Consider the following 24,003-nt stretch of genomic DNA (forward strand, 5'->3'; position numbering starts at 1 on the left):
ATGTCAATCTCGCAAAGGCCGAAAGAGCCACTGAGAGAATACCTTACCCGATTTAACAATGAATCCATCACCATTCCAGACTTACAGCAAGAAATAGCAGTTTTGGCTCTATTAAGAGGAATGCAGGAATGCGAGTTCAAAAGATACCTGGGAAGGAAATCATTCACCTCGCTGGGGGAGGCCCTGAGAAAAGAAAATGAGTACATCAGAAGTGATGAGCTGATGCTGATATCACCCATGGTAGGAAGTCAGGCAGTACAATCGGCTAGGAAGGACCATGTTCCCACACAACAACATAACTACCGAAAAGATAACAATAGAAAGGAGGGTCATCAGCAGAGAGGAGGATATCAGAACAGACAGCCGGTAGGGGCTTATCAGGTGTACTCTCCACTCAACACCGCTAGAGCCACTATCTACGCAGTAAACAAATCAGCAGCATGGAGAAAGCCGTTACCACTGGATGATCCAGGTAACAATAAGAATTTTTGTGCTTTCCATAATGATCATGGTCATTACACAGAACACTGTAAAGAGTTAAAAGATAACATCGAAGAGTTGGTAAGGAAGGGATACCTGTCCCAGTACAGGGTCCGGCAGGAGGGCCATGGGGGGAATGTAGACACCTACTTTTGTCCCCATTCCCGCCATCTTTAGCCATCTTTAGCCGGCGGGGTCTGCGCCACTTTAGCCGGCGGGGTCTGCGCCACTAACCGCGCAGGTCCTCAGTTTTCGAAAAAGAATCTTCAAAAAAAAAAAATATGTTTACAGGCTCGTCATCTTTAGCCGGCGGGGTCTGCGCCACTAACCGCGCAGGTCCTTAGTCGCTGCAGCGATAACTTTTTTTGGTTTTCCGTTTTTCCCAAAAACGATGTGAGTAGCTTTTGGTTTTCCGTTTTTCCAAAAAAGAACGATGCGAGTAGCTTTTGGTTTTCCGTTTTTTCCAAAAAAAGCGATGTGAGTAGTTTCCCTTTTTTCCAAAATTTAAAAGATTGGTTTTCCGTTTTTCCAAAAAAAAAGAACGATGTGCTGGATTTTCCTTCGTTTTACGTCCCATAAAAACAAGGGGGTTTTCTCGTTTAGCTAACCCTGAAAATGAGAATCTTTAAAAACATTTTTTACCTCGTGATTGGACTTGGCCAGGCCCAATTACACTTTATAGCTTTGATTTCGAAAACATCTGTAGCTACTCCCAATGACAAAGTGAGGGAGTTCCTACGCCTCTTTAGATACTTCCAATGACAAAGTGAGGGAGTATTCTATACTATCCGTTGACAAATCCCAATGACACGTGAGGGATATGTCAACATTTCAAGTGATAACCCTTAAGTCAAATGTTATCACTCGGGGGCTCGTGAGACCCTCGCCAAAACAGGTCACCATGGCTTGTGCGATGCACTCCGTCTAATACTTTGACCATCGTCTTACTCCAAGACTCAGTCAAAGTGGGGGCTAATTGTAGACACCTACTTTTGTCCCCATTCCCGAAAGGGAAGGTTCGATGATGAAAACATAAATCTCCACTTGACAACGCATCTCCTGTAAAATAACGAATCTCAATTCCCCTTTTCATTTCACCCGAAACCTGCTATTTATGGAAACCTGCTAAAAATAGTAACTACCGTAATGGTTAGTTGTTAAAAGTGGCAAGTCATAAAAGATAGAAACCTGTCAGAATTAGGTGTTGCACTCCAACATAAATCCTAAATGAGATAGAAATTGCGAGAGAATCCTATTCCTAATATGATTCGAAAGTAAGAGTTACGTATTAATTAAAATCCTAACGAGCCTAGAGTTCGTAACGGGCCCAGAAGCATTCCGTCACAAGGTTAATACGCACTAAAAGACTCAATTAAATCTCAAATACTCCGGATTCTAGGAATCCGAATCTGACTAAGAAAAACAGCCCAGATCCTATTTTCAACGCCTGGTTCTGGGTGCCGAAATCTTCGGCGCCCAGGCCTGGGCGCTGAAATTACCTGGGACGTATTCTTTCCTAATTCCTCGTGGATTAGAGCTCTATAATTCTATCTTTCCACGAACTCTTTTCTATAAATAGGGCCTTAAGTTCGACGTGAAAAGGACAACAACACACAATTATTATTCTGAGTATTGACTCTAAACCCCTAAGCCTAAGCCTAAGCCTCACGCTGCAAAAACTAATCACGCGTTCTGTCGCAATCGATCCATAAATCGAACAGAACGTATCCTGTCCCATAACTTGAGATTCGTTAAATAAAAGGAGAAATAGCAAAGTCAAAGTGGTTAGTTTTCTGAGAACCGTGACACACCTCTCAAGGGTGCGTCGTAATGTGTCCCTTTTCCATGATTTAATTGCTTTCCTCGCTCTTTTTATGAACTGTTAAACTAACTAAATCTGATTGTTCGATCACGCCTAATAAATATGATATTTTCGGGAAATTGGATTATCATGCTAGGTCCCTTAATACAATCTAAATCAGATAACCGCGCTCGATCTAGTATTATATGTTGCATATTGTTAAAATCAACTCAGATTAGTTTAATAGTTAACGCATGTCCCTTCAATTATTTATGCTGAGCTAGTAAGGATATCCTGCCTCTGGAGTTATCGACGAGCGAGTACTCCTCTCGGTAGGTACAGTCCCCCGAACCCTCAATCTCTACCTTGCGGGTGTATGTTGAGAGATTCCCACACCAGGGATCACAAGGGAACCTACGGCCGCCGTGGTCAAACATAATTGCACTCCCTTTATGTCACGATAACCGGGTTTTGTCAGTTTTTCTCATTGTCGTTAAAAACTGAATGGCGACTCCTATATTACTAGTCAATTGGGTGTAAACTCACAGGAAATCCAATTACACTTGATTTGACAAAAAGAAACGTCACACCCACGAGGGACAAGGTCACGCATTAGCCTCGTGCTTTTTCGACCCCCTCACAGTGGCGACTCCACTAGGGATAGTGAAGGAAATACTCGTGCTTGTAGGTAATCAAAATAGCCGAAGGGTGAAACGATCCTACCCCGCGTTTATTTCCCCATCAAGTTGGGACGACCTGAAAATCAGCATATTAATGTGAACGGGCAGAACCGCATAACGAATCTTGGCTCCCTTAGATGTTTCATCTCGGGAGTTGGGACTAAGGATACCCATCGCCAACCGGGGGGTGCATACGCTTCGAATGTTGTCCACTCGGCACTTTCGCTAGTAGTACACCCGTCCCAAACCCAATCGCTCGCCCACTAGGTCCCTCTCATTGGTGCATGCCCCCTTGGCTTACATCGTGATTGGCCTTTTGGGCGAAATTCGTCTGTTGAAGGCACTACCTCGACCGGGGCATGTGTTGGATCTGCGATAGAAGCGGTACCAAGCCAGGCGCAAATACTACCCATAGAAGCCTATCATAAACTACATGACATATTATTATTCTGCCTCATGATGAAATGTTAGTTATGTGTAGCGAAATATGTGATTGTGTATGACAAACAATGTTAGCAAACCAACGACCTAAAAAAATTGCCCAAACATTCATAAACCAATTTGCCAAAGAGTTATACCGAAATACATGTTCCGCAAACCCGAACGATCGCCACAAAAATAAGCGACGCTCGGGACGGCCTGTAACGAATCCCACAAACGCTGCACGACGCGTAAAGGACGTTATTAGGCAAGCACGCAAAATCGAAGTCGCATAAACAAAAGTAGACGCAAACAGAAAACGAGAACCAGCCAGGGACGCATTTTCAACGCCCCTGGCTGGGCGCCAGAATTTCTCACGCCCTACGCTGGGCGCTGAAGTTGCTGCCTGGCCTTTTGGTCAGGCACAGCAGCCTCGGTGCCCGCGCATAGAAAATACGTAGCAAAACAAAAAAACTTTTCGTGAAAAAATGCTACGAGGGCGTATGAAAAAGCACTCGATTCTAAAAGCGACTTGTAAAAAATAAAATGACTCTTTGTGTCGTTGATAGGCCTCCTATGAAGACAATACTCGACACCAAAACCGAACATGCTAATTAAATGACCTTGAATGTCACATGGGAAAAGTATTCAAAAAATAATGTTCAAATAGAGTCTTCAAGGAAAAATAATGTTCGAATAAAAAAATAAATCTGAGTCTAGACTAGGCTATGCCAAAGTACAATCTAAATCCTAAGTCTTAGTTGTCTTATCCATAGAATCGGTCCTAATGCTTGGTGTCGTTCTGCAAGTTAAAAGGTTAAACCATATTGAGTCTCCCTTCCTAACATTTAAATCAATAAGCACCCATATGTAATTGTCATCCCTTGCTAAGAATCTACGGCCTCAATACTCTCTCTCACCAATAAAAAGAATATGTTATGTATTTGCAAAATGGAAACAGTCACATTCTGGAAATCATTCCCCCATAGTCGCACAACCCCCAAAGTGAACCTAAGGTGTCAATACCATTAGCAAAAAAATTAATGGCCTCAAGGCTTATGATCACATTGGGTCACGACCATCATAGTCCTCTCGAGTCACTCGCTCCTTGAAATACTACTAAGTACGGACTAAAAGATTTTCCATGAATGCAACATGACCAACCATGAAAATACCCAAATCGGCATACCATAAGGCTACCATTGGGGAAAAGCAATACACACTAAGAGGGAAGCCGCACTAATGATTCTAGTCTTGCAAAAATAAAAATTCGATCTCCCCAACTAACTACCTTGCCAACATTAAGCAAAATGGCGCATGACAAATGAACACCTAAGGGTTAAGTCTAAAGTGTCAACCAATGAAAGTTATGGTCCAATTAGCCTAAGTCTGAAAGTTGCTTGGTCAAGTATTATAATCTTACGCCACGTCATTATTTTGAGTCTAGGCCACCTCCTTGTATTCGTACACGGGTTATAATCAGAAAGACTAATGAAAGTTCGAGTCTAAATCACAACTTCCAGTTAAATCCGAGAAATTGGAATCTGAAAAGAAGCAAAAAAAATTATTTTCGATGTAATTCTTTCGTTAAATTTCAATAAGGAAAAAATAACATTTTGAATCTACGCTATTTGCACATTTTAAGAAACGACTAAATACGCTTGCAAAGTAAGACAATTAAAAGGTCCACCCTAGGCCTATTAAGGCTAAAGGTCCACCCTAGGCCTACTAAAGTTAAAAGTCCACTATAGGCCTACCAAACGAGGCTCACTCAGTCTCGCCTCGTGACTCAAAGACCACAACCATCTACCTTTTAGCCCAAATAAATAAAAAATTGATTGAAGGATTTATGTTGGGGAGAAATCCCAAGCAAAAAGAAAAAATAGAAAGAGAAAAGGGAGAGCGAAAAGAGCAAGCCATGAAATACTTAAGAAGAAAGAGAAAAGGGAGAGCGAAAAGAGCGAGCCATGAAATACTTAGCCCGTACCTCCCAAAGTGCGAAATTTACCCAAGTAAACGAAGGAAAAGAATTGAGTCAACCAATCCAAATCATAAAATTCTACGATGTCTACCCTTTCCAATCCTTATGTTCTTAGACGCTTTCGCTATGGGGCCCCTGTTCAGCTCATTTAACCCATCCATGTTCTCATTGCCATAACCCAAGAAACCATTACCTCGACTCTTGTTCTTGAACTTGTTGTCAACCGCAAACCACGCACGGCCATTAACACGTGCGTCATGCCCATCATTTCCAAAGACCAAACCTGCTATTACACCACCATTAGCATAAGGACCATATAACTTGTTTGGATACATCCTGTTGATATACCCTTGAGCCGTCCCCATGCTATTCATTGTCCTTGGTTGATGTAATCCTCATGCTTGACCAATACCTATACAACTTATCCCAACTCATTCAACCCATCTTTGAAGCTGTCTTGAGTCACGAATAAAAAAGAAGACCAATGAAAAGTACAAAAAAAATAATAAATAATAAAAAGAAAACTTTGCAAAGCGCCTTTAAAAGTTCGTCTAAAAATAAAAAAAGCATTTAACGCACCAAAAACGATCCGCCCAGAAATAATTTTTAGCGCCCACAGCTGGGCGCCGAAATCTTTAACGCCCAAGCCTGGGCGTTGAATCTCTCTGCTCGCCAAATTCTGTCCAGAAGTGCTCGTCATTTTATCCGCACATGCACGGAAAAATAACGAACACTTGGAGGGGTACAACACGTATTCAGATATACGTACCACAAAAAAAAAAAAAATATACATGTACTAAAAAAAAAACAAATTTATGAATTTTTGGCTTACGGCAAAGCAGCAGATTAAAATAATAATAAACTTCACTTATTCTACCGTTTCAAATAATATGTTTCCACCTCAGAACGTACTTGTTTAAAATCGGCATTCTAAGAAACCATCTTCTAGGCTAAGAACTACGCAAGACCTGATTCCAAATTAAATCTATTTAAGGCGGATACGTAGGCAATCCATGATTCGGTCCAACCAATTTGCAAAAATGTTAAAGCCTATAGAATAACAAGAATAAAAAGTCCCTTATTGAAATTTAATTACTTGCAATCCAAGTCGAAAGAAAAATTTAAGTCAAAGAAGAATCCAAGTCATCAAGATGCCAAAACGAGCACACATCGAATAAAAAGAATAAAGGCACGTACCCTTGCCAGAAGGAGCAGTCACACTCCTAGGCACTTAGCCAAGACTCAAAAGATCGCTTTGCCTCAATTGAATGGGGGATAGCGCAAGCGTCCATGACCTCTAAAGTACTCGACTTGACCCTCCCTAAAGCGAACTAACTCACTTAAAGACCTCCTTTCACCACTAGACATAGTCGTTCGCTTAAAGACCTTCTTTCACCACTAGACACAGTCATGATCGCCAACAAGTAGTAAAGGCAGTAAGCTTGCAATGAAAAAGATTGTTCTACGGCATCGCCCCATCGTTCCTTCGAACTCAGGGCACCCGTTCATGGTAATTCGAATGCTTGCTAATCTCCTTTGAAAAAAAAAATCAGACATTGTCAATAGGACTTGGCACTTAACCAAGGCTCACCCTACTCAGACATATGACACGGGCATCTAAAATCGAAATCTAAAAGCATCATTAATGGGAAGACATAATAGCAACTGGGGGCTAAAAAATTGAAATGAAAGAGCTAGGGAAAGAACTAAGTATACCTTGACCTTTTGTACAGACATACACCAAGTAAATCTAAGTCAATTTGAAAACGGTTTATGTTCCCACAATTCTGGAAAAGATGGCCCTAAAAGCCTAAAGCATATGCCAAACGGGCACAAGTAATATCTTGACGCCTGCACCCTGGCTTCCAGCAAATCCTTAGACAGCATTCCAAAAATGGTAACAGTATTTTGATTCACTCATGTAATCCTGTACGAACCCTTCTATAAGTCAACTTACTTAGGACACCTCGGACTGTACATAGTAGGATTCGGATTTTAAATAATTTTCAAATGATTTTCAAAGACCTCTTCGAACATAATAAAGTGTCGTTGGTTTAAGCTAAGTATGCGTTTATCTCAATGTTGCAAGTGAGTCAAAAGATTTCTAAATATGATTATGGGTAAAGGAAGGCACCTAGCTTTTGGACAAGGCACACTTCAACATGTGACTACCTTGACCATGGCAATATCGCACAATACGACATTTACAAGAGAAGTAGCAAAATTACTACTCGAACGTATCTCGCACTAAACGAGTCTGGTTCAAACTATTCATGATCCATGTCACCATGAATGCATAAAGACGTATGCAAAGCATCATAGCACCAAGCCGATCCCGTAGCTACAGTTGGAGGCTTGAGAAAAACACTCTAAAAATGCTCGAAATGACGATTTTATCGCAAATTCTCGACGCTAATACTATACACACGTCATAAGGGCACAACCCTAAGGTTTGATCGTGTAAAACGAACCTTAGAATGGCTACAACCCCTCCCAAATTCTAAAGCACTACTTAGAATATATAAAGTCACCCCACTAACAAGGGTAACTGAAAATTGCGAGTCACCAAAACTCCGATCCAACTACTGCACATAACGCTCGCCCTACAAGCGCCCGTTACACAGTCTACCTCGTTCCAAAGTAAAAGCGAAAGAAAAATCAAGGATAAGAACTGTCAAAATATACCCAGAAATCATTTTCAACGCCCAGAGCTGGGCGCCGATATCTTTAACGCCCCAGCCTGGGCGCTGAATCGTTCTGCTAGCCAAGTTTTGCCCAGATATAAAAATAAGAAAGAAACACCTATGAATCCTCGCATCGAACGAAGTAATAAGCCGTGGAAACCCACGCAGAAGGTGCTACACTTGTCCAAACACCTGAACGAGGCATGATGAAGTACTCCAATGCAAAAATAATAATGATATCCCAATGCCTGGAGGAATGTTCTAAGACACGCCGTTAGGCCACACAAGCCTACGTTGCACCATAAGTTCAACCGTCCCACCATAAGTTCAACCGTCCCACGGTACACGTCTAAAAAAAAAGAGTAAGGCATATCGCACTAATGCGGGCACGACCAAGAGTAAGAGGCAAAGACTACTTATCGCCCAAATGCAAGCCACACGACTTCTACATTAAGGATTAAAGGTAGCAAAATATTACCTACCACGAAAGGGATAGCTCGCACCTACACGAGCGGAACCCCAAGGCATCTTTCTCGAAAGAACCTACAAAAATCGTACGCCAAAAGGAAGCATCCCAACATGCATACTTGGGGGCTCCAAGCTACGAAACGACCATAGCAAAATAAAAAATCTCGAAGCAAATGTTTGAACGATCGAAAGGGCACGATGCTTGAGCCCACTTCATGAACGGGCCTGAACCCTATCAAGCTTCTAAGCAAACTATTCAAAATCTGTCATTGCTCAAAAAAAAAATGATTCAAACAAACTGATTAATGGACCGCACACAACGGCCATTCTATGAACGCTCGTTCGCACATACATATCATCATTTTAAGTATCGAACATTCACGAACACGTTCAAGAGAAAAAATATATACAAGAGCGATCAAAATCTTACGCCTCAAGGTATGTTCCTCGGGCCATATAGACTCGCCCACCTATTGCAATAACTGCACGCCTTAAGAGCGACAGTCCCTTTAAATAATCGCCCAAAAACGACAAACACCGTAGTCCACCAATCGGCTACGGTTTCTCGAGAAATAATTGTTATTCACCAATCAACGGTGATCTCAAATGAACGATTCGTTCCAAAAATAGAATCTCTAGAAGAAAAAAAAAAGAAAACGAACGAACAAGAGGCCAACTCTGTCATCAAGAAACCTCGCCAGAAATTATTTTCAGCGCCCAGCACTGGGCGCCGAAATCTTTAACGCCCAGGCATGGGCGCCGAAAATGATCACAGACCCAAAAAAAACAGCTCTGACTTCTATAGGGCCCTGCCATATTCATTCGACTTTAAAATTGCCGAAAGTCGCACCTCACGGCTTTGTTAAGAGTAGCACGCCACTACAAAGATCGCTCGCACTTACGAGCGCAATCCCAAACATGATCAAGGACATTACAGGATGCGTATCCCTAAGGAACCTCTTTTACAAGAAATGACCGTCAAGCACGAGTGCTTGGGGGCTCGAAAGAAAATATATATTATGCAAAGGTAAAACAATATTGCCAGACTACGCTGTACGAAGTCCCGTGTCTGGATGTCTCAAAAGATAAAACCGGTTTACGACCTCAAGACAAAGGTCGCCGTTGATACTTATACATGGTCCCCTAATCAAGGAACCAGGTAGTGGCAAAATTGAGCCGTAAAGACTAGCTCAAAACCATGAAAGATGATGACCACAAGACAATGGTCCGTCTAAGCACGTTGTCAACCCACATTCAGGTTGCAACTAAATCCGAGCATCCCTCGAAAGAAAATAAGTTCTTCAAAAAACAAATGAAACAGGCTCGCCATCTTCAGCCGGCGGGGTCTACGTCACAAACCACGTAGGTCCTTATTTTCAAAAAGCACAAACAAATTTCAAAATAGATTCGTCCACTTCTATCGGACGGGGTGTCCACCCTTAGCGGACAGGTTCGCCATCTTCAGCTGGCGGGGTCTACGTCACAAACCGCGTAGGTCCTTATTTTCAATTTCAAAAACAGATTCGTCCACTTCTATCGGACGGGGTGTCCACCCTTAGCGGACAGGCTCGCCATCTTTAGCCGGCGGGGTCTGCGCCACTAACCGCGCAGGTCCTCAGTTTTCGAAAAAGAATCTTCAAAAAAAAAAAAATATGTTTACAGGCTCGTCATCTTTAGCCGGCGGGGTCTGCGCCACTAACCGCGCAGGTCCTTAGTCGCTGCAGCGATAACTTTTTTTGGTTTTCCGTTTTTCCCAAAAACGATGTGAGTAGCTTTTGGTTTTCCGTTTTTCCAAATAAGAACGATGTGAGTAGCTTTTGGTTTTCCGTTTTTTCCAAAAATAGCGATGTGAGTAGTTTCCCTTTTTTCCAAAATTTAAAAGATTGGTTTTCCGTTTTTCCAAAAAAAAAGAACGATGTGCTGGATTTTCCTTCGTTTTACGTCCCATAAAAACAAGGGGGTTTTCTCGTTTAGCTAACCCTGAAAATGAGAATCTTTAAAAACATTTTTTACCTCGTGATTGGACTTGGCCAGGCCCAATTACACTTTATAGCTTTGATTTCGAAAACATCTGTAGCTACTCCCAATGACAAAGTGAGGGAGTTCCTACGCCTCTTTAGATACTTCCAATGACAAAGTGAGGGAGTATTCTATACTATCCGTTGACAAATCCCAATGACACGTGAGGGATATGTCAACATTTCAAGTGATGACCCTTAAGTCAAATGTTATCACTCGGGGGCTCGTGAGACCCTCGCCAAAACAGGTCACCATGGCTTGTGCGATGCACTCCGTCTAATACTTTGACCATCGTCTTACTCCAAGACTCAGTCAAAGTGGGGGCTAATTGTAGACACCTACTTTTGTCCCCATTCCCGAAAGGGAAGGTTCGATGATGAAAACATAAATCTCCACTTGACAACGCATCTCCTGTAAAATAACGAATCTCAATTCCCCTTTTCATTTCACCCGAAACCTGCTATTTATGGAAACCTGCTAAAAATAGTAACTACCGTAATGGTTAGTTGTTAAAAGTGGCAAGTCATAAAAGATAGAAACCTGTCAGAATTAGGTGTTGCACTCCAACATAAATCCTAAATGAGATAGAAATTGCGAGAGAATCCTATTCCTAATATGATTCGAAAGTAAGAGTTACGTATTAATTAAAATCCTAACGAGCCTAGAGTTCGTAACGGGCCCAGACGCATTCCGTCACAAGGTTAATACGCACTAAAAGACTCAATTAAATCTCAAATACTCCGGATTCTAGGAATCCGAATCTGACTAAGAAAAACAGCCCATATCCTATTTTCAACGCCTGGTTCTGGGCGCCGAAGATTTCGGCGCCCAGGCCTGGGCGCTGAAATTACCTGGGACGTATTCTTTCCTAATTCCTCGTGGATTAGAGCTCTATAATTCTATCTTTCCACGAACTCTTTTCTATAAATAGGGCCTTAAGTTCGACGTGAAAAGGACAACAACACACAATTATTATTCTGAGTATTGACTCTAAACCCCTAAGCCTAAGCCTCACGCTGCAAAAACTAATCACGAGTTCTGTCGCAATCGATCCATAAATCGAACAGAACGTATCCTGTCCCATAACTTGAGATTCGTTAAATAAAAGGAGAAATAGCAAAGTCAAAGTGGTTAGTTTTCTGAGAACCGTGACACACCTCTCAAGGGTGCGTCGTAATGTGTCCCTTTTCCATGATTTAATTGCTTTCCTCGCTCTTTTTATGAACTGTTAAACTAACTAAATCTGATTGTTCGATCACGCCTAATAAATATGATATTTTCGGGAAATTGGATTATCATGCTAGGTCCCTTAATACAATCTAAATCAGATAATTGCGCTCGATCTAGTATTATATGTTGCATATTGTTAAAATCAACTCAGATTAGTTTAATAGTTAACGCATGTCCCTTCAATTATTTATGCTGAGCTAGTAAGGATATCCTGCCTCTGGAGTTATCGACGAGCGAGTACTCCTCTCGGTAGTTACAGTCCCCCGAACCCTCAATCTCTACCTTGCGGGTGTATGTTGAGAGATCCCCACACCAGGGATCACAAGGGAACCTACGGCCGTCGTGGTCAAACATAATTGCACTCCCTTTATGTCACGATAACCGGGTTTTGTCAGTTTTTCTCATTGTCGTTAAAAACTGAATGACGACTCCTATATTACTAGTCAATTGGGTGTAAACTCACAGGAAATCCAATTACACTTGATTTGACAAAAAGAAACGTCACACCCACGAGGGACAAGGTCACGCATTAGCCTCGTGCTTTTTTGACCCCCTCACAGGGAATAATAGGCAGGGCAGTTCACATAATCATGCCCCATACATACCTACTCAGCTGGGGTATTTACAGCGCGCAGGTAGGATTGAACAAGCACCACCACCCCGACAAGAAATCCGGTCATTACCGGAAACGAGTAAAGAGGGGGCTGACAGAGGAAAAAGACCCACTATTTGGTTGATCTCAGGAGGGCCCGTGCATGAAGGTACAGTTAGTGGGGCAGTAAAAAATCTAGAGGAACATCGGCACCTGGTGAGCTACTATAGCGCAAGGAAATGGCCGGAACCACCCCCCTTACCGGTCATCACGTTCACTTCGGAGGATTATCGCGACATCATATACCCCCATGATGACCCGTTGGTGCTGGAGCTCGATATAGCGAACTTTCCCGTCAGGAGATGTCTGATTGATGGAGGCAGTTCTGCGAACATCATATTCTGGGAGGCTTTCACCCAGTTGAACATAGACCATGGAGAATTATCAAGGGTAAACTATCCCGTTATCGGATTCTCTAGAGCCAGCGTCTACCCCGATGGCAGTATCCGTTTACCGGTTCAAGTGGGTAGAGGAGTATCAGCCAGGGACTTGATGGTCGATTTTTTGGTAATTAAGGTACCAGCGGCATACAACGTGATAATTGGTCGACCATTTATCCATGACGCGTAGGCGGTGGTGTCTACATATCATCTGACTATGATATATCTCTCGAATCTGGAAAAAACGGAAAGAATACATGGCAGCCAAGAGACTGCTAGATCGTGTTATCTGACAGCTATAAAAGCACCAGGAAGGATGGTGCCGAAAACCAACCTCGCCCGAGAAGCAAACATACCAGCTAAAAGAAAGAGAGGGGATCTCAGTATGGAAAATTTTGATGAAAGGCCTGCTTGCATCCCAAGGTCGGCTGCAGATGGAGAAACGCGAGAAATTGAGTTGATAGAAGGGGTTCCGGAGAAAACGGTACGAATAGGTGCTGACATGGAAACAGATCAGCAGATCAATCTTATCGGCCTACTACGAGAACATGCAGATGTGTTCGCCTTCTCAGCGGATGAAATGCCCGGTATCAACCCAGATATTATAGTGCATCCTCTGAATGTCGACAAGTCAGTCAGGCCGGTAAAGCAAAAGAAGAGAAATTTCTCCAATGAAAAAAACATTGCAATAAAGGAAGAGGTTGAAAAGCTGCTGGAAGCAGGGTTCATAGAAGTTTGTGACTACCCCGAATGGCTGGCCAACGTGGTCATGGTGAAAAAGTCAAACGGCAGTTGGCGAATGTGCGTGGATTTTACCAACCTGAATGGGGCATGCCCCAAGGAATGCTATCCGTTGCCACGAATAGATAGACTGGTAGATTCGACCAGTGGCCATGCTTTGTTGAGTTTCCTGGATGCCTTCTCAAGGTATCACCAAATCAGTTTGTGTAAAGCCGATAGAAAGAAAGTCGCCTTCATCACAGATACGGGAGTTTACAGTTACAAAGCTATGCCTTTTGGTTTGAAGAATGCAGGAGCAACTTACCAGAAGCTGGTGGATAGGGTATTTTCTTCCCAGAAAGGGAGAAACATAGAAGTATACGTGGATGATTCGATAGTAAAAAGCCGATTGGCCAGCGACCACATTGATGATTTGAGAGAAACTTTCGAAACACTGAGGAAGTTTAGGATGAAGCTAAACCCCAAGAAATGTGTATTCGGAGTCCGATCAGGAAAGTTCTTGCGTTTCCTAGTAAGCGAAAGGGGAATTGATGCTAACCCAGATAAGGTAGAAGCAATTATGAATCTACCGGAGCCCGGTTGCATAAAAGACGTGCAAAAGTTGACAGGAAGAATGGCCGCATTGACTCGGTTCATTAGCAAATCAGCAGATAAATCGTTGCCTTTCTTCAACGTATTAAAGCAAAATAAAAAATTCAAGTGGGGAGAAGCAGAAAAAGTAGCTTTTGAGGCTGTAAAACGGCACCTGCAAGCCTTACCCACGATAGCGTGACCAGAGGAGGGAGACACGCTGCAATTATACATATCTGCTTCTCAACACACAATAGCAGCGGTACTGATCATAGAAAAGGATAAAGCCCAGATACCGGTGTACTTTGTCAGTCATATCTTGCATGAAGCAGAAACGAGATACTCTTTGATAGAAAAGTTGGGATTGGCAGTGCTGATTGCAGCCAGAAAACTGAGACCCTATTTTGATGCACACGGAATTGAAGTCCTCACAAACTACCCACTGGAGAAAGCAATGCAAAAAATGGACACATCAGGTAGACTCCTAAAATGGGCGATTGAATTGTCAGAATTCCACATGGAATATCGGCTTACTGACTCGGGGTGATATGAATCAAACCCTTAAAGTAGGTCAGCAAGGCTACTACCAGCTTGCTGACTCGGGGTGATGTATAAGCAAATATTTTCATTCAAAACCCTTAAAGAAGGTCAGCAAGGCTACTACCAGCTTGCTGACTCAGGGTGATACGATTAAACACAAAAAAGCAAACATAGGAATAACACGATTATATAAGCAGAAAACGAACATAAGATAAAATCGACAGCCAACACCAAACCAACGTTCGGTAGCTGTTAAAACAGCACTAGATAAATGAGCATTATGCAAACTGCTCTTTACCTAATAAAAGTTTTTACAAACAAAGTTATAAAATATTCCAAGGCAAAAGGTGCCACAAACAGCCGATACCAAAAGTGCGTTATAAACTAATCATTAAAAAAGCCAGATGAGCCACAAGATGACCTAGGTGATGACTGCCCGCACCATCATTCCTGAGTATGATCTACCTGGTTGGTACTAGAAGACAACATGGCAAGATCCAAGTAATCTTCTTCCTTCAGTTCGATTGGAGGGAGAGTCAAGGGATCAGCATTCTGAATAATCTCCTCAGGGAGGATCTGTGTCTCCCAACCGGTCGGTTTCTTATGTTTCTCCTCCACAAGGAAAGCATACTCGATATCCGCACAGTCCTCTTTGGTAAGGCCGATACCATGAACACCACAACGATGGGCAGCAAACCAACCACCGTTATGGCTATCCGTGATACGCTTACTATAGGTCTGTGACCGAGAAAAACGCAAGGCACCATCTCGAGCACCGGTCTTATAAGAAGCTTTGGCCTTCTCATCTACCTCTTGCAACCTCTCAGACAGCTCTTTGGTCTTAACCTCCTCTGCAGCCAGCTTGTTCGCAACATTCTCCAACTCTTTGTTGCGTCGTTTCACCCTTTCCAGCTCAGCTGATTTCTGCTCCAGATCACGCTTGGCATCATCCATCTGCTTATCCAAATCAGCCTGCCTCTTCTGGAGGGCCTCATTCTGCTCCTGGTAGCAGAGGTATAGCTTCACAAGCTCCACTACAGAGTTGCACGCATGCGAAAGACAAATCCATGTAAACAACAAAAATACAAGACAAAAAGGGCAAAACATGCCATGAGAAGTAACACTGATTACATACCTTGTACAAATCATTCATGTGCTGGGCAACCGGCGTGTCAATCTCAGCTGCAGGATTGTCGCGTGGAGTGGCCAAATTCTTCAAAGCCCTCCAACCCATACAACCACCTCATTTGCAGTCATCAGTAAGAACTGACTCACCGCGAAGAAGGTCAATTTTGGGGTCACTCAGGAAGCCAAAAATCATTGGATTGATGCCAACAAGGATGTAAAATGTCTAGTGCTTGCAACCATGAGTGCAGATCTACAGAAAACGTTCATCAACTCAGATGCTTTCACAATCATCAGTGAGTTAAAGAATATGTTCCAAGATCTAGCTCGAGTCGAAAGATTCGAGACTCATCTGCAAATTCTTGACACCAAGCTCAAGAAGGGCAAGCCCGCGAGTCCATTTATGAACATTCGGAAACGGCGGATCTCGATTCCAGTGGGAGCTGAAATCTTCAAAAGGCAAAATAAAGAATACTCCAGAAATGATGATATTGCCGGAAACGGAAATATGGTTCATAACGGTAATACAAATATTATCCAAGTCGTAGATGTTGCCGGAAACGGAAACATGGTTCGTACAGGAAAATATTATCGGAAATAGAAATATTGCCGGAATCGAAAATATTGTCGGAAACGAAAATATTACCGGAATCGGAAATATTGTCGGAAAAGGAAGTTATTTGCGGAATCAGAAATATTAACGGAAACGTAAATATTTGTTTGAAATAGAAATGGATTCCGGGATCGGAAAACGAATCGGAAGCTCGACGAGCGACAAGCCGGCAAGCCAGCCGGCCCATCGCTCGACAAGCAAGCAAGGCAACAACACACGATGTGCCGCGCCAAGCAGGCAAGGCAGCAGCACCATGGGCCGCTCCAAGCAAGCAAGGCAACAACGCCATGGGCCGCGCCAAGCAAGCAAGGCAGCAACTCCATGGGCCGCGCCAAGCCAGCGAGCAAGAGAGCAGCTCCATGCATGGGCCACGCCAAGCCAACGAGAAAAGAAGCAGCAGTGCTGGCCCGCCAAGGCAAGGCCGCAGTGCGCTGGGCCTTTGGTCAGCTGCGGCTGGGCCTAGGGAGGCATGCGCAGCAACGTGGCCCATTGTGGCTGCGTTGGATTGCTTTGTCTTGGGCTCCAAGAAATGTCCGATTGCTTAATTCTCAAGTAACCTTGGATTAAGTATTCCTAGTCCTACTGGAATTGATTTAATTAAGAGTTTAATTAATGTTACAATTCTAATTGAATAAGAATTTCAATCCTAGTAGGATTGGTAATTCCCTTCCTAATAAGACTCAAATTCCTTATTTCCTACCCTATAAATATGAGGCTAGGCCCTCATAATTATATACATCAATTACAAATTGAAATCATATTCTTTACTCTCATTATGTTCAAGGGAGAACATAATATAGCCTAACCCGAATACATAGAACCTTAAGTAAAATCCTAGTTGGTTAAACCTAAGGTGGATCCGAACGTGCTATGGACTTTCTACGGAGGGGCAACGTTTGCGGCACTAAAGACTTGTTCTTGTTCGGTTTGGGAGCAGCTAGGGAAGGCACGCATCACATTGTATGTAACCTATATTATGTTAATTGACTATGTGGCATTTAATTTGGATTTTGGGTTTATAGTTTTTCCGCATGAATTATATTATTTTATTATTCATAACCTAACAGTTATGTGTGTTCTTCAGGCCTAATGTTTCATCCGCCCTGTTCTTCAAGTATAATACCGTCTTGGGACCTCTTTACCGGGTTATCGTTGATACCAATTTCATCAATTTTTCCATCCAAAATAAAGTGAGAACCTCAAATTATGGTTTTATATGTTTCTTTGATGTAGAAATATAGTACCGCTTTCTGTTGAATTGATTATTTTGGCTTGAAGTGTGCTTTTGTTTCTTGGCTAAATCAGTTGATTACAGGAAACTGCTTCCCAGTGATTAGGTTTTGTTAACTTTGTGTAATGCAATTTTCACCTGGTGGGTTTTTGGTTTTATGTTTTGTGCAGTTGGATTTTGAGAAAGCAATGATGGACTGCTTGTATGCGAAATGTGAGTGATTATTGTGGTCTTTGTGTAGAGTTCAGACATTGTATATTCAATACTTTCTGTTGTGTTTATTTCAATTTCTTCAAACAATAGATTCTTTTATGTTAATATATTAGAAATCCAACTCTTCTTCTGATGACTGAAGGTACTCCATGCATTACGGATTGTGTTATGGCCGAACTTGAGAAGCTGGGTCAAAAATATCGTGTAGCGCTGAGGTACATTCTTCTTGCTTGTAATCTATAATGTCAGTTAACACTAATTAAACATAGAAGTTATCAGAAAATTAGATCATTGAAGGGTAAATAACGGTAAGCATGTTATCAGATATAAAAATTAAGGTGCCGTAAAGGGTGGCAGACCTATAAGTTGCTCCTGGTCATTTTGGAGCAGATTAGCTGCAGCAGAAATATACTTCCTACACAAGTATTTGCTGAGTAAATTACACATACTTGGGTTCGTTCCTGCATCACTTGTTGATAAAAAATTGTTACATTACTTGTTTAATGTGTGTGTGGGGGGTACTAATAAAAGAAACAAAACAGCTAAACATAATGAATTAGTTGGATAAAAATTGAGGTGCCGTACGTAAAAGAGTGGCAACTGGAAAGCCCTTAAATTGCTCCTGAATGTCCTGCAGTTTGGATCAAATTAGCTTTACAACAGAAATATTGGTAGAACTAGTTTGAAGTTTGTCCTGCAAAAGGAACTTAGTACAAACCAGGGGAGGGAATAACAGAAATTACAGATACATCTGATCTAGTGATCTGTACTACACTGTGCATTCGTGCATACACTTAGCTAAGCTATCATATAACAGATATTAGCCTTGTTTTAAAAGAGACATCTTACATTCTTACAATCTGTTGACAGAATTTACTTATGCCATTGTTTTCCATGGATCTGTTGAGAGAGCCGTTGGGAATTGCTACTAGTTCAGCTTCCGTAGAATCCGTTTGAGTATTTTAGCATCAATATAGGACAACAATAACAATATGTAGGACAGTTAATATTTCATGATTTAGTACTCTTTTGTCATTATCACTTTATATTCCTACTCAATCTACATCTTCTTTTTGCTAATTCTAAGCAAAATTTGTTTCTCACAACTTAAAAATGAGTTAACAATGTGTTAGAAGGAATACATCTATATATTTAATTAATGTTCCATCCAAAACAAACGACAACCTCTTGCTAAACTTGAATAATAACAGAAACAAGAGACCTAGATATCATTGATCAGATCAAATTTGGGTTGCCAAGAATTCTTAAATTGGTTGTTTGGGAAAATGGTTGCCAACAAATACTTCTCTTATCTGCCAATTCAGATATTTTCCTTGTTCCAAATATTTATGTTAACTTGTGCAGGTGTGCCTTGAAGGGAAGATTGCAAAAGATTTTGCTTGTCAGACTTTGTCGGTCTGTTCTCATGGTTAATGTAGACATGCGTGCTTGTCTATTTGAGTGCATGAATACAACAAGGAACATGTACCTTAATTTTTATGCTTAAAGTGTCGTTAGGTTCGTTATCAACATGTTGGTTGATCTATGATGGATTTGCCTTTTATAATATTGGGTTGTAAAACTATATTGACAGTATTATGTGTATTATAACATTCCCGGTATTGGGAAGGGTCAAATTACAAAGGAGACTTTGCCGAAAATTTTCAACTAATTATTTACTTTTATTTTATGCTCATGTATATTTTGTGTAATGTGATCGAGCTACATGAAATGAAACTACTAAATAAAAATATCCGAAAAAAGAAAAATAAAAAGAGTCATTTGCGAGCTAATCTGCTACGCAAATGACTTTTTTTTTTAAAATACTAGTTTAGGGCCCGTGCAACGCATGACTACTACTAAAACAACTTATTGTTTTAATAGTAACTAAAATACTTGTGATATTAGGAAAACATGAAAGTAAAAAGGATATATGAAAAATTATAAATTCAAAGTTGTGTAAAAAAAATATTCAAATGAACTAAATTTGCATAGTACTATGCAAAGTTAAAAATTATAGTCGTTTACTTGTATGTAGAACGATCTAACAACGTTAACCCAACCCGAATGACTCAAGACTAATTTTCGAAAAGACCCGAGCATAACCGAGTTAGTCAAATACAACATATTTTGAATTGAGTAAAACTTGATAAATAAACTTATATGTTAGTCTACTTACCATGTATTATTATTTTAATTAACATTCTTACTTACCAGTTACCATGTATTATATTATTAATAGTAGACTAACATTAGAAGTTCATTTATCAATATTTTTTATATTTCTTATCAGATTAAAAAGTTATAATATTACATAAATAAAATTATATCATAAGGGAAAAAATAATATTGATTTATCTTTCCTCCAATAATATATTATGCAGTACACATCTATGGTAATTAAAATATATTTTTATCTTAGTTTCCTAAAAAAACGTAATGTAATTTATTTATTTTAAAGTAAAAAATAAAAAATCATTTTGGCGGGAAAAAATTGCACCAGGAAATGACACGTGTCATTCCTGGTGTCTCTTTTAGTATATAGTAATAGATGCTGAAAAGTCATTTGCGTCGCAGTTTAGCTAAAGTGCGACACAAATGACTTTTTTTTCAACCTGCTGAAAAGTCACTTCCGTCGCACTTTAGCTAAAGTGCTACGTAAATGACTTTTCAGCATGTTGAAAAAACGTCATTTGCGTCGCACTTTAGCTAAAGTGCGGCGCAAATGACTTTTCAGCATGTTGAAAAAAACGTCATTTGTGTCGCACTTTAGCTAAAGTGCGATGTAAATGACAATGTGCGACGCAAATGACTTTAGTCATTTGTGTCACAGCCAGTTGCGTCACACCAATGTGCGGCACAAATGAGTTTAAATGAGTGACGCAAATGAAGAGTTTTCCACTAGTGGATGGTGTATTTTTTTCAATTATTTACTCCCCCCGTCCTCTTTTAATCTTTACGTATGATATTAGGTAAGTCCGGTAAGCTTTTTCTCTATTCTCTCTCATTTTCGAAAATTAGACTATTTTCGACCCTTCTTCTTCTTTTTTCATTGTTTTCTCTTTATGTTTTGTCTTGTTTTGATTTTTTTTTCCCGTTGATTTGTTCCCAATTTATTTGGGTTTTTCCTAGAGTTTTCTAGGTTCTTGATTCTCATCCATGGATGGGAATTAATTTAAGGTTTCAATAGTTGGGAAGGAGATTTGGATTCATACAGGTTTAGGGTTTATCATCAACTCGTCGATCAGAACAATTCGTGCGCAGATTGCGAATGGCTCTACTTGGAAAGATGCGAAAACATCAAAAATCACTGCTCGCGTTAAGCTAGAAGCGGTGGAGTACGAGATGTGCTTTAGGATGCAGAATAGTAATTGTTTTAATTGTAACAGTTATGCATATCTATTTTATCAGTGTAGATGCCGTATGGCTGATTATTAATGAAATTGTTCTTCCCTGTCAAAAAAAAAGGTAAGTCCTGTAAGGAAATAATACTGCAAATCAGAATTTGATTAAGGAAATGTGGGCCGAATTTTTGATGTGTGTATGCAAAGTTGCGACGTGTTAAAGAACACTTCCTTAGAAGAAAAATTCGCCCCGACTATGGTGCATTCTGAGAAGGCGTTGCCCCACAAGATTTAATACAACAATCCTCAGAAATGTACATTCAACTAAGGAGGATATTGGAACTTATAACAATGCTCAGAACTGAAGAGAGGAGAGGATAAAGATATTTTTCGGTGTGATTTCAAATGAACCCAAAAACTAATTTTAAAGTCAACAACTTTTTGTAACTGAAACAACTATTCCATGAGGGCATTTAAACAGAAGACGGAAATCAAGAGATCGTTTTCTGAAATCACGTGGTAGTTACAAAACCAATGAAGAGTGTGGAGTTAGCTTCGTAACTGAACGGTCTCATAATAACTGGACCATTAGTTTACAACCTGGCCCAAAAAGAAGGCCCCACCACCCAAACCGGCCACACGGGGCAGCAACGCGCGCTTGGGGATGCACCCTTCTAGTCCAAACCACTAAGGGAAGTATTTCAAAATATATACATCACATGCCCATATCTAAAGAAGACATAATTTTTTTTCTAACGTGGGACAAATTCATTCCAATTAAATAGAACTTTGTATTTAAAACCCATACTTTGAATTTCTCAAATGTGGGACAAACCCATTTCCACTAAATGGTAGTACTTAAAACTCATACTTTTCATTATATCGTCGCCATTGCAAGTACCTCCTTCTAATTTGTTCTTGTTTGAGATAGATGATATTACGAATGTATACTGTGTTTTTTTTTTTTTTTGGATTTATTGTGGAATTTTGATTTGAATGGCGGATATTCATACCCTTCCTCTCTCAGCCTAACTCTGACTAAGCATTTCGCCGCCTGGAAAACCAGCGCTCAGAGGATCCTCTCGGAATTTAATTGATTTATTAGGGTGCGTTTTGTTCACCTTAAAAAAATAAGTTTCAGGTCCAATAAGTTCAGATAAGTTCAGATAAGTTCTAATAAGTTTCAATAAGTTCCAATAAGTTCAGATAAGTTTCAATAAGTTTCAATAAGTTCCAATAAGTTTCAATATTAATAATAATAATAATATTATTTATTATTATTGATATTATAATTTTATTATTATTTATTATTATTATTTATAATAATAATAATAATAATAATAATAATTATTATTATTATAAAAATTATTTTTTTTTTAAAATTTTTTTTTTTAATTTTTTTTATTTGTTATTTATTATTTACTATTTACTATTTACTATTTACTATTTACTATTTACTATTTACTATTTACTATTTACTATTTACTATTTACTATTGTTATTATTGTTAATATTATTAGTAATAAGTTCCAATAAGTTTCAAGAAGTTCCAATAAGTTCAGATGAGTTCAAGTAAGTTCAGATAAGTTTCAATAAGTTCCAATAAGTTCTAATAAGTCCAGATAAGTTCAGATCAGATAGGTTCAGATAAGTTCAGGGCAAATCAGTTGAATAGAACGCACCCTTAATTCCTTTTCTTTCGTAACCGATCTACGTTGCAGTAACATAATTCGGGTACGATATGATGATAAATGAAGGAGAGAGAAAAGTGATACTCCGTATATATAAATGTGAGGATGTATTAATGTGGTTGGAGAAAATATATGTAATAGGGAATAGAAAATACTCTGTATATATAAAGGGGTTTTTAAACGACGCTCGCGATCTTCTAAAAACACCCGCATTTGGTGTAAAAAAAAAAAAAGATTTTACCCTTTTAATCTTCACTCCCTCCTACAACAAAAACAACAACAATAATATCCAACAACAAAAACATTAACAATAATAATAATAATAATAATAATAATATATTATTATTATTATTATTATTTTTTCCTTAAAAAGATTAATAATAATTACTCCTTCCGTCCGTTAATACTCGACCTGTTTTGACCGGACACGCTTGTCAATGCACAACTTTGACCACCAATTTCTTTAACTACATATTATAAAAACTTATAAAAATATTAATATTTTGAAAATATATATTAAGATGAAGCCAACAATATATTATATACTAACATTTGTTTTCATATACTAGAAATAAAATAGAATCAAAGTAATTTATGTGAATAGTGAAAAAGTCAAACTGGGTCGAGTATTGAGGGACGGAGGAAGTACAACAATCATCATAATCATCATCATCATGAACCGTCCCAATCCCAAAATGAACTGCAGTTCAAAATGAATTGATGCGGTTTAACAGATCGAGTTGCTTATGTTATGAATTAAGGACCCTTTTGAGTTTGAAAGTTGATTTGTGATGAGTGACATTTATGTCGCTCATAGGGTGGTGATTAGGCAATTATTTGAGTCGTTTTATCCTATTTTTAGTATTTTTAATCTTTATTTCCCTTAATTTCTTATTTTGATTATTTATTGCTTGATTTAGCATTTTTAGCTATTTTTGTTAGTTTTTAGATATTAATTCCGTAATTTATTTATTTTATTTGTTTTATAATTTTATAGTTTAATTATTTTAGTTTTCATTATTATTTTCTAAATTTATTTATATTTCTATTTCTTATTATTGTTATTATTATTATTATTAGTATTATTATTATTAATTGATATTTCTTTTGTTTTATTATGTTTCCGATTTATACTCTCGT

General features: G+C 39.6%; 2 protein-coding genes across 2 annotated transcripts; both read left to right on the top strand.

The window, feature by feature from the left end:
• Positions 1 to 12,985, top strand: LOC130465533 (uncharacterized). Its single transcript, XM_056834330.1, has 2 exons — positions 1 to 561; positions 12,392 to 12,985. Exons 1-2 carry the CDS (start codon positions 1 to 3, stop codon positions 12,983 to 12,985), a joined length of 1,155 nt encoding a protein of 384 aa, XP_056690308.1.
• A 2,812-nt stretch (positions 12,986 to 15,797) lies between these two features.
• On the top strand, positions 15,798 to 19,479 carry LOC130465534 (uncharacterized). The gene is made up of 5 exons (XM_056834331.1): positions 15,798 to 15,988; positions 17,469 to 17,574; positions 17,786 to 17,828; positions 17,971 to 18,043; positions 19,194 to 19,479. Exons 1-5 carry the CDS (start codon positions 15,798 to 15,800, stop codon positions 19,333 to 19,335), a joined length of 555 nt encoding a protein of 184 aa, XP_056690309.1. The 3' UTR covers positions 19,336 to 19,479.
• The last annotated feature ends 4,524 nt before the right edge of the window (positions 19,480 to 24,003 follow it).

This window comes from Spinacia oleracea, chromosome 1 (assembly GCF_020520425.1).
Source record: "Spinacia oleracea cultivar Varoflay chromosome 1, BTI_SOV_V1, whole genome shotgun sequence".
In the NCBI taxonomy this organism is placed as follows: domain Eukaryota; kingdom Viridiplantae; phylum Streptophyta; class Magnoliopsida; order Caryophyllales; family Amaranthaceae; genus Spinacia; species Spinacia oleracea.